Source organism: Culex pipiens, chromosome 2, assembly GCF_016801865.2.
Source record: "Culex pipiens pallens isolate TS chromosome 2, TS_CPP_V2, whole genome shotgun sequence".
Classification (NCBI taxonomy): domain Eukaryota; kingdom Metazoa; phylum Arthropoda; class Insecta; order Diptera; family Culicidae; genus Culex; species Culex pipiens.
In genome coordinates, this window is record NC_068938.1 from 49726861 (window position 1) to 49738951 (window position 12091).

Sequence of the window (12091 nt, forward strand, 5' to 3'; positions counted from 1 at the left end):
CCAATTTGGGTACTAAAGCCCTATGTAATTTTTTATGTACAACGGTAAAAAACACGATTAAAAACCATTTCTGATCACTTTTTTTCATTTTAACGCAAAATTTTTTTTTGTCAAGACAACATTTTTTCGATGGATCAACTATGGTCCCCTTGGAAAGAGCTGTCAAGTAGGAGCTTTTCTGTCAAGAAGGACCGCGGGGTTAATTTTTCAAAATTGATTCAAAAATCCATTTTTAACTCTTTGTGGTCTTGCAATGGGTCATTGTACTCAGAAAAATAAGCTTTATCGCTGTAAACAATAATATCAGCAATCTAAGCTTCATTTTAGGACCCAATTCAGCACCCAGATCAAAAGTTATGCTTAAAAAACTGCTTCATATAAATTTCACAATTTGCAAAAAAGGGTGGTTTTTGCATGAAAACCTGTCATATTATATATTTTAGTAAGGTTCTGGAATGACCAGCCTTGTGGATTAAGAATTTTCAAGATCAGACTTACCTAAATTACAAGCAGTTAAAAAATGGAATTTATATAACCTCAAATCACAGACAAACAGACGGGACACTCGAGTTCGGAACCATCGTCCTTCAATAACCGAGCCATAACGGTTATTTCAAATGCAATTTAGCTTCGGCATCCACTCACCCGGCGCTGATGGCGCTGCTGTCGTGACAGCTCGCCCGTCTTTCCTCAGTGTGTGTAATGCGAGGTGTAATGTGTTTTTGTTGTTGTAAAGTTGAGCGTGAGCACGTGGCAGCAAATGAAAACAAAAAAAAAATATGATAGAATTCAGGAATTCTAACGGTGATCCACAATCCAGGCTTTGCGGGACAAGATTGGGACAGTTTCGACCAGGGTCAGATGAGCGGCTGACTAGCGAAGACATACCCTTTGCCCCACTATTAACCCGATAGGCCTGCCGCTGCCGAGGCTGCTGATGAGGCGTCCGCTACTACGGAGGAAGCCAGATTGTGTGGTGAAGTCATCTCCTTCGAAGCAACCTTGGAGCAATTGCTGCTTAGATTGCTGCTGCTGGTCGTCATTTTGGCGATGTTGCGTAGATCGTGAGCGCCACTCAATCTTCATCCACAGTTGTTCTGTTTCAACTTAACTACTCCGTGGACACGTTTCCCGCGGATGTTTCGAAACGCCCATCGTTGGGATAAATTCCGGTAGATTTGAATTGATTTTTTTTTCTATTTCGGCGGCCACTACTGGTGTTTTCGTGACTTGTATCTTGTTGATCAGGTGTAATGGTTCGAGGTTTCGGGAGAGAAGTAATGTTGGACAGTTTTTGGGAGCAACGGGGAGGACCAGTGGTTTGGTCTCTGTCGTTGCGGTTGTGATGCGTCGTTGCTGATGCTGCCGCATGGTTTGGCCGTCATCTTCGGCCGTCGGTGTTAATGTTTATTTTTATTTCATCGAGTACTGACGATAAGCAACAACAACATTATTTAAATCAGCTGTTGATGTTTACAATCGTTAAGGCTTGATTGTCTCACGCATACACTGACATGACACATGACATTAATGGGTTTGTATTGGTATGTTTGGGCTGCGCTTCGGCATAAGCTCACCAGGCAGCGCTGGCGTCGTCGTGATTTGGTGGTTTGATGAAGGACGATGATTTTCAAAAATTATTTGTATGCAGAGTCACGTCTGTTTGTCTGTGCTCAAATGGTCTGGGGTGATCGCCTTGAAAATAGTCGTGAAGAGGGATGCCATTTTCTTCAAAGGTGGTGCCTGTATAATCTTGACAAAAAGTCTGTAGGTAGTCTGTTTTTTTTTACTCATCACTTATTTTTGTTAGGACCTCTTAGGTGCTGCGATTACGTTGGGGTGTTAGGGTAGATCCATAAACCATGTGGTGCACACACTGTGACGAGGAGTTCCTTTTCGAGTTGAATTATATATTTTTCCACTGCAGGGCCCCATGGGCCTAGAAAACCTTATTCAAAACACCCAAACAGCAAAAAAAAAAATTTTCTTTATTGGACATTTTGAAAACAAACTCTAGAATCTTATCACTTTTTGTGTATTTGTAAATATCCTTTACTTAACATTCCAACGCCCAAGGCTCCAAAAAAGTTGGAACGGTAACTTCAACTCAATGGTTCTCGGGCATAACTCAACCAATCAAGATGATTCTTCTTTCCAGTGATTTGTAAGGATGTCTAGATAATTCTAGAACTTTGCAGAACTTAATTTGATCAAATCTGTAATTTTTGCGATCAAAAACATCGCTCCAACTTTTTTTTTCGCGTGGAAAAAAAAATCGCCAAAAATTCCGCGGAGGCAGTTGTTTTAAAAAAGGTGGAAAGATGTTTTCGGTCGCAGAAATTACAGATTTGTTCAAATCAAGTTCTGCAAAATTTTAGGATCATCTAGAAATTCTTACAAATCACTGGAAACAAGAATCGTCGCGATTGGTTGAGTTGAAAATTTGGTTTATTGGGCCTTTAAAAAAAAAACTCCAGGACTTCAAGCAAAATAAATGAATATTTCAAGGTAATTTGATTTATTGAACTATTAAGCTCAATGCAAAGTTCTGTAAGAACATGCAGGATCAAAACAAGTTGCGCACTTTTTTCGTGGAACTTCCCTAAAAGTTTGAAAACTCAAATCCAGAAACTCGAACTTTAATTTTAAAATCTTAAATTCTTAAAAAATCTTAAATTCTTAAATTATTATTTTTTTTCCGTGCACTTTTTTAGTACAAAACAGTCCCCAAAAACTCACACGTCAACGCTTGCTTCTTCTTCTTTTTTCTCTTTCACGCAAAACGGACATTAGGTATAAATTCCTAATTTTTAGTATTTTTTGAACTTATGTTCTAGCTTGTCAAATTATACCTAAAAATTAGTAATTTTTTCTTCCTAAAATTTAGGATTTTTTTAGAACATTGAAGTACTTCTTAAAAATTCCTAAATTTTAGTATTTTTTTAGTTCAAGAATTGTGATTCACGTTTTGACATGTCAATGTCAAAATAATTTCGCGGCTGTGAGTTTGTGTTCCGTGGTGCTGCTGTTAATTTTTAAATTGTGGGAAGTGGCAAGGTAAGTTTTGTGCCGGGAACCGATCGGAAATTGATTTCGAGTTGGCCGACGAAACTTTCCACGTAGCCATCCGGATCCAGTGCAGCCCCGGTTGGGTCGGCAGAAACGCAAAGCCGTACCCGACTGGCCAAAAGTTGTCGAACGAGTTCAGCGCAATCAGTTCCACGTGCAGCTTTGGCCAAACCTGGATTCCGCGGCAGGCCAGGTGCAAATCGAGCGGAGTTCCAAAGTTGGACCGCCGAGGATCGACGCGGGCCGTGTTGGCGACACTCTGTCCCTCGCAGTGACCCTCAATCACTTTCCAACTGGACCCGAACTGGACGCTCCATTTGCAGAACAGGTTCGGCTCTTCAAAATCCGACGCGTGGCACAGTTCTCCCAGGATGGGACAGAGGTTCCGCCGGGGCATCGCTGGATTTAGTTACGTAGCTTTATTTTTTTTAAGGGAACCGCTTTTTGAGTGCCAAGGAGGAGGACGGAACCTTCAACTCCCGGCGGGATTAAAAAAGCCGCGTCTTCCCTCTCGTGCCCTTGAGGACGGATGTTTGCGGAAGAGCTGGAAAGGGGGAGTATAAAGGAACCCCAACCGGGGGGATTGTGCGATCCACTGAGAAAGGTGCTGGAGGCGAATGAAAGGTTTGAGGTTGGTGAACCAAAGTTTATCTTGTTGTGATTTGGTTGGGAGTTGCGGGTGTGTGTATGTGTGTGTGTATGTATGCGTGTGTGAAAGTGCGTTTGTGCTCGTGTGTGTATGAGAGACTGAGAGTGAGAGGGCGAGGGTAGAGGAAGAGAAAGTGGGAGAGAGAAGAGGAGAGGGAGAGAAAAAGGAGGTAAAGAGAGAGAAAGTGGGAAAGGGAGAGAGGGAGAGAGAAAGTGGGAGGGAAGAGGGACAGAAAATGTGGGAGAGAGAGAGAGCGCTAGGGTGAGGGTAGATGAAAGAGAGAAACTAAGAGAGAAGGAGAGAGAGAAAGAGAGAGAGAAAGATAGAGAGAAAGAGAGAGAGAAAGAGAGAGAGAAAGAGAGAGAGAGAGAGAGAGAGAGAGTGAGAGAGAGAGAATGAAGGGGGGGGGGGTAAAATGTGTGTATAAGAGAGAAAGATAAAAATAGTGCTAGAGAGAGTAAGAGAAAGAGAGGACAGAGAAAGAGTGAGAAGGAGAGACAAGAGAGGGGGAGAAATAGAGAAATAGTGATAGATAGAGTAACAGGTAGGAGAGAGCAAGTGGGAGTAAAGGGGCAAAGTGGGAGGAAGAAAGAGAGAGATGAGAGAGAAAGTGGGAGAGAAAGTAGGAGAGGGAGAGAAAGTGTGAAAGAGAGAAGGGGAGAAAATGTGGTAGAGGGGGAGAGGAAGAGAGAAGGTGGGAAAAATAGAGCGGATGGGAGAGCGAGAAAAAGAAGGATAGAGAAGAGAAGAGAAAGCAAGCTCGAAATAGAGAGAAAGAGGAAGAGAGAGAGAGAGAAAAATTTAAAAACCCTAAATTTCAAACATCCTCAAACTCCAAAAAATCAAATATTCTAAAATTCAAAATATTAAAAGATTTTTATATTGAAGTTGTAAAAATATTCAAATATTACAATAATAAAATATCACAAATAAATAATTATTAAAATATTAAAAAACTAAAGCAGTAAATTATTCCAACAATAAAATATTAAAATATTGAAATACTTAAATTTAAAATAACAAAATATTAAAATAATAAAAAATTTAAAATATTAAAAAATTTAAAATATTAAAATATTAAAAAATATTAAAATATTAAAAAAATTACAATATTAAAATATTAAAATATTAAAATATTAAAAAATAAAAATATAAAAATATTAAAATATTAAAATATTGAAATATTAAAATATTAAAATATTGAAATATTAAAATATTAAAATATTAAAATATAAAAGTATTAAAATATTAAAAATTTAAAATATTAAAATATCAAAACATCAAAATATTAAAATAATAAAACATCAAAATATTAAAATATTTAAATATTTAACTATTAAAATATTCAAATCATCATAAATGTATTTTAAAATATTAAAATATTAAAATATTACAATATTAAAATATTAAACTATTAAAATATGAAATATCAAAATATTAAAACATTAAAATATAAAAATATAAAAATATTAAAATATTAAAGTATTAAAATATTAAAATATTAAAAATTTAAAATATTTAAACATCAAAATATTAAAATAATAAAATATCAAAATATTAAAATATTAAAATATTAAAATATTAAAATATTAAAATATTAAAATATTAAAATATTAAAATATTAAAATATTAAAATATTAAAATATTAAAATATTAAAATATTAAAATATTAAAATATTAAAATATTAAAATATTAAAATATTAAAATATTAAAATATTAAAATATTAAAATATTAAAATATTAAAATATTAAAATATTAAAATATTAAAATATTAAAATATTAAAGTATTAAAATATTAAAAATTTAAAATATTCAAATATTAAAACATCAAAATATTAAAATAATAAAATATCAAAATATTAAAATATTTAAATATTTAACTATTAAAATATTCAAATCATCATAAATGTATTTTAAAATATTAAAATATTAAAATATTAAAATATTAAAATATTAAAATATTTAAATATTTAAATATTTAAATATTAAAATATTAAAATATTAAAATATTAAAATATTAAAATATTAAAATATTAAAATATTAAAATATTACAATATTACAATATTAAAATATTAAAATATTAAAATATTAAAATATGAAATATTAAAATATTAAAATATTAAAATATTAAAATATTAAAATATTAAAATATTATAATATTATAATATTATAATATTAAAATATTAATATATTAATATATTAAAATTTTAAAATATTAAAATATTAAAATAATAAAATATTAAAGTATTAAAATATTAAAAATTTAAAATATTAAAATATAAAAATATTAAAACATCAAAATATTAAAATAATAAAATATTCAAATCATCATAAATGTATTTTTAGGTAAGAACATTTATAAAAAAGTTGTTTTTTATGTAAATAAAAATATAAATATCATTAAGACCATTGTTTTCATCTGCCTGCATATCTCTTGGATAATACCTAATTTTATCTTTGATTATTCCTAAATATAAGTTATTTTGGTTACCTTACTTTTCTAGAAAATACCCAAAATTTAGATATTTATGCCTAGAAATTAGAAATAATCGTGGTCCGACATCTTGAATTATACCTTGAGCGCTTACTTTTCCAGAAAATATCTCAAATTCAGGCATTTATGCCTAGAATTTAGTAATAATCATGGTCCGCCATCTTGAATTATACCTGAATATCAGTTATTTTGGATCCCTTACTTTTCCAGAAAATATCTCAAATTTAGGTTTTTACACTTAAAATAAAGAATAATCGTGGTCCGCCATCATGGATTATACCTAAATAAAAGTTATTTTGGATCCCTGACTCTTCCAGAAAATACCAAAATTTTAGGTTTTTATGCCTAGAATTTAGTAATAATCATGGTCCGCCATCTTAGATTATACCTAAATATTATTAATTTTGGTTCTCTCACATTTCCAGAAAATACCTAAATTTTAGGTCTTTATGCCTAGAATTCAGTCATAATCATGGTCCGCCATCTTGGATTATTCCTAAATATAAGTTATTTTGGATCCCTGACTTTTCAAGAAAATTCCAAAATTTTAGGTTTTTATGCCTAGAATTTAGTAATAATCATGGTCCGCCATCTTGGATTATACCTAAATATTAGTAATTTTGGTTCCCTCACTTTTCCAGAAAATACCTCAAATTTAGGTATTTATTCCTAAAAATTAGGAATAATAATGGTCCGCCATCTTGGATTATACCTGAATATCAGTAATTTTGGATCCCTCACTTTTCCAGAAAATACCTCAAATTTAGGTATTTATACCTAAAAATAAGGAATAATCATGGCCCGCCATCTTGGATTATACCTAAATATTAGTAATTTTGGATCCCTCACTTTTTCTGAAAATACCTCAAATTTAGGTATTTATACCTAAAAATTAGGAATAATAATGGTCCGCCATCTTGGATTATACCTGAATATCAGTAATTTTGGATTCCACACTTTTCCAGAAAATACCTAAATTTTAGGTATTTATACCTAAAAATAAGGAATAATCATGGTCCGCCATCTTGGATTATACCTAAATATTAGTAATTTTGGTTCCCTCACTTTTCCAGAAAATACCTAAAATTTAGGTATATTGGTTCTTCAATTATACCTAAAATTTAGGAATTCTCGTACTAAAACGCGACTAGTAATTTTATTACTAATAGCCGATTAGTAATAAAATACCTTATTGCAGTCAGGTTCGATTATACCTAAAAATTAGGAATTTATACCTAATGTCCGTTTTGCGTGTATTACTAATCGGCTATTAGTAATAAAATTACTAGTCGCGTTTTAGTACGAGAATTCCTAAATTTTAGGTATAATTGAAGAACCAATATACCTAAATTTTAGGTATTTTCTGGAAAAGTGAGGGAACCAAAATTACTAATATTTAGGTATAATCCAAGATGGCGGACCATGATTATTCCTTATTTTTAGGTATAAATACCTAAAATTTAGGTATTTTCTGGAAAAGTGTGGAATCCAAAATTACTGATATTCAGGTATAATCCAAGATGGCGGACCATTATTATTCCTAATTTTTAGGTATAAATACCTAAATTTGAGGTATTTTCAGAAAAAGTGAGGGATCCAAAATTACTAATATTTAGGTATAATCCAAGATGGCGGGCCATGATTATTCCTTATTTTTAGGTATAAATACCTAAATTTGAGGTATTTTCTGGAAAAGTGAGGGATCCAAAATTACTGATATTCAGGTATAATCCAAGATGGCGGACCATTATTATTCCTAATTTTTAGGAATAAATACCTAAATTTGAGGTATTTTCTGGAAAAGTGAGGGAACCAAAATTACTAATATTTAGGTATAATCCAAGATGGCGGACCATGATTATTACTAAATTCTAGGCATAAAAACCTAAAATTTTGGAATTTTCTTGAAAAGTCAGGGATCCAAAATAACTTATATTTAGGAATAATCCAAGATGGCGGACCATGATTATGACTGAATTCTAGGCATAAAGACCTAAAATTTAGGTATTTTCTGGAAATGTGAGAGAACCAAAATTAATAATATTTAGGTATAATCTAAGATGGCGGACCATGATTATTACTAAATTCTAGGCATAAAAACCTAAAATTTTGGTATTTTCTGGAAGAGTCAGGGATCCAAAATAACTTTTATTTAGGTATAATCCATGATGGCGGACCACGATTATTCTTTATTTTAAGTGTAAAAACCTAAATTTGAGATATTTTCTGGAAAAGTAAGGGATCCAAAATAACTGATATTCAGGTATAATTCAAGATGGCGGACCATGATTATTACTAAATTCTAGGCATAAATGCCTGAATTTGAGATATTTTCTGGAAAAGTAAGCGCTCAAGGTATAATTCAAGATGTCGGACCACGATTATTTCTAATTTCTAGGCATAAATATCTAAATTTTGGGTATTTTCTAGAAAAGTAAGGTAACCAAAATAACTTATATTTAGGAATAATCAAAGATAAAATTAGGTATTATCCAAGAGATATGCAGGCAGATGAAAACAATGGTCTTAATGATATTTATATTTTTATTTACATAAAAAACAACTTTTTTATAAATGTTCTTACCTAAAAATACATTTATGATGATTTGAATATTTTATTATTTTAATATTTTGATGTTTTAATATTTTTATATTTTAATATTTTAAATTTTTAATATTTTAATACTTTAATATTTTATTATTTTAATATTTTAATATTTTAAAATTTTAATATATTAATATATTAATATTTTAATATTATAATATTATAATATTATAATATTTTAATATTTTAATATTTTAATATTTTAATATTTTAATATTTTAATATTTCATATTTTAATATTTTAATATTTTAATATTTTAATATTGTAATATTGTAATATTTTAATATTTTAATATTTTAATATTTTTATATTTTATTATTTTAATATTTTAATATTTTAATATTTAAATATTTAAATATTTAAATATTTTAATATTTTAATATTTTAATATTTTAATATTTTAAAATACATTTATGATGATTTGAATATTTTAATAGTTAAATATTTAAATATTTTAATATTTTGATATTTTATTATTTTAATATTTTGATGTTTTAATATTTGAATATTTTAAATTTTTAATATTTTAATACTTTAATATTTTAATATTTTAATATTTTAATATTTTAATATTTTAATATTTTAATATTTTAATATTTTAATATTTTAATATTTTAATATTTTAATATTTTAATATTTTAATATTTTAATATTTTAATATTTTAATATTTTAATATTTTAATATTTTAATATTTTAATATTTTAATATTTTAATATTTTAATATTTTAATATTTTAATATTTTAATATTTTGATATTTTATTATTTTAATATTTTGATGTTTAAATATTTTAAATTTTTAATATTTTAATATTTTAATACTTTAATATTTTAATATTTTTATATTTTTATATTTTAATGTTTTAATATTTTGATATTTCATATTTTAATAGTTTAATATTTTAATATTGTAATATTTTAATATTTTAATATTTTAAAATACATTTATGATGATTTGAATATTTTAATAGTTAAATATTTAAATATTTTAATATTTTGATGTTTTATTATTTTAATATTTTGATGTTTTGATATTTTAATATTTTAAATTTTTAATATTTTAATACTTTTATATTTTAATATTTTAATATTTTAATATTTCAATATTTTAATATTTTAATATTTCAATATTTTAATATTTTAATATTTTTATATTTTTATTTTTTAATATTTTAATATTTTAATATTTTAATATTGTAATTTTTTTAATATTTTAATATTTTTTAATATTTTAATATTTTAAATTTTTTAATATTTTAAATTTTTTATTATTTTAATATTTTGTTATTTTAAATTTAAGTATTTCAATATTTTAATATTTTATTGTTGGAATAATTTACTGCTTTAGTTTTTTAATATTTTAATAATTATTTATTTGTGATATTTTATTATTGTAATATTTGAATATTTTTACAACTTCAATATAAAAATCTTTTAATATTTTGAATTTTAGAATATTTGATTTTTTGGAGTTTGAGGATGTTTGAAATTTAGGGTTTTTAAATTTTTCTCTCTCTCTCTCTTCCTCTTTCTCTCTATTTCGAGCTTGCTTTCTCTTCTCTTCTCTATCCTTCTTTTTCTCGCTCTCCCATCCGCTCTATTTTTCCCACCTTCTCTCTTCCTCTCCCCCTCTACCACATTTTCTCCCCTTCTCTCTTTCACACTTTCTCTCCCTCTCCTACTTTCTCTCCCACTTTCTCTCTCATCTCTCTCTTTCTTCCTCCCACTTTGCCCCTTTACTCCCACTTGCTCTCTCCTACCTGTTACTCTATCTATCACTATTTCTCTATTTCTCCCCCTCTCTTGTCTCTCCTTCTCACTCTTTCTCTGTCCTCTCTTTCTCTTACTCTCTCTAGCACTATTTTTATCTTTCTCTCTTATACACACATTTTACCCCCCCCCCTTCATTCTCTCTCTCACTCTCTCTCTCTCTCTCTCTCTCTCTTTCTCTCTCTCTTTCTCTCTCTCTTTCTCTCTCTCTTTCTCTCTCTCTTTCTCTCTCTCCTTCTCTCTTAGTTTCTCTCTTTCATCTACCCTCACCCTAGCGCTCTCTCTCTCTCCCACATTTTCTGTCCCTCTTCCCTCCCACTTTCTCTCTCCCTCTCTCCCTTTCCCACTTTCTCTCTCTTTACCTCCTTTTTCTCTCCCTCTCCTCTTCTCTCTCCCACTTTCTCTTCCTCTACCCTCGCCCTCTCACTCTCAGTCTCTCATACACACACGAGCACAAACGCACTTTCACACACGCATACATACACACACACATACACACACCCGCAACTCCCAACCAAATCACAACAAGATAAACTTTGGTTCACCAACCTCAAACCTTTCATTCGCCTCCAGCACCTTTCTCAGTGGATCGCACAATCCCCCCGGTTGGGGTTCCTTTATACTCCCCCTTTCCAGCTCTTCCGCAAACATCCGTCCTCAAGGGCACGAGAGGGAAGACGCGGCTTTTTTAATCCCGCCGGGAGTTGAAGGTTCCGTCCTCCTCCTTGGCACTCAAAAAGCGGTTCCCTTAAAAAAAATAAAGCTACGTAACTAAATCCAGCGATGCCCCGGCGGAACCTCTGTCCCATCCTGGGAGAACTGTGCCACGCGTCGGATTTTGAAGAGCCGAACCTGTTCTGCAAATGGAGCGTCCAGTTCGGGTCCAGTTGGAAAGTGATTGAGGGTCACTGCGAGGGACAGAGTGTCGCCAACACGGCCCGCGTCGATCCTCGGCGGTCCAACTTTGGAACTCCGCTCGATTTGCACCTGGCCTGCCGCGGAATCCAGGTTTGGCCAAAGCTGCACGTGGAACTGATTGCGCTGAACTCGTTCGACAACTTTTGGCCAGTCGGGTACGGCTTTGCGTTTCTGCCGACCCAACCGGGGCTGCACTGGATCCGGATGGCTACGTGGAAAGTTTCGTCGGCCAACTCGAAATCAATTTCCGATCGGTTCCCGGCACAAAACTTACCTTGCCACTTCCCACAATTTAAAAATTAACAGCAGCACCACGGAACACAAACTCACAGCCGCGAAATTATTTTGACATTGACATGTCAAAACGTGAATCACAATTCTTGAACTAAAAAAATACTAAAATTTAGGAATTTTTAAGAAGTACTTCAATGTTCTAAAAAAATCCTAAATTTTAGGAAGAAAAAATTACTAATTTTTAGGTATAATTTGACAAGCTAGAACATAAGTTCAAAAAATACTAAAAATTAGGAATTTATACCTAATGTCCGTTTTGCGTGTAAAATACCTTATTGCAGTCAGGTTC

The 12091-nt window shown here is 30.5% G+C and overlaps 2 protein-coding genes across 2 annotated transcripts; one reads left to right on the forward strand and one right to left on the reverse strand.

Annotated features, from left to right (window-relative positions):
• Window positions 1-2764: 2764 nt before the first annotated feature.
• LOC120415998 (B9 domain-containing protein 2-like) lies at window positions 2765-4002 on the reverse strand. Its single transcript, XM_039577653.2, has one exon. It carries the CDS (start codon window positions 3464-3466, stop codon window positions 3029-3031), a length of 438 nt encoding a protein of 145 aa, XP_039433587.1. The 5' UTR covers window positions 3467-4002; the 3' UTR covers window positions 2765-3028.
• A 6836-nt stretch (window positions 4003-10838) lies between these two features.
• Window positions 10839-12067, forward strand: LOC120415971 (B9 domain-containing protein 2-like). Its single transcript, XM_039577620.2, has one exon. The coding sequence runs from the start codon at window positions 11374-11376 to the stop codon at window positions 11809-11811; it is 438 nt and encodes a 145-aa protein (XP_039433554.1). The 5' UTR covers window positions 10839-11373; the 3' UTR covers window positions 11812-12067.
• Window positions 12068-12091: the final 24 nt, after the last annotated feature.

What these genes read in the sequence shown, in the direction of transcription:
- LOC120415998 (XM_039577653.2), bottom strand. Translation starts at nt 3,466, where the DNA reads ATGCCCCGGCGGAACCTCTGTCCCATCCTGGGAGAACTGTGCCACGCG.
- LOC120415971 (XM_039577620.2), top strand. Translation starts at nt 11,374, where the DNA reads ATGCCCCGGCGGAACCTCTGTCCCATCCTGGGAGAACTGTGCCACGCG.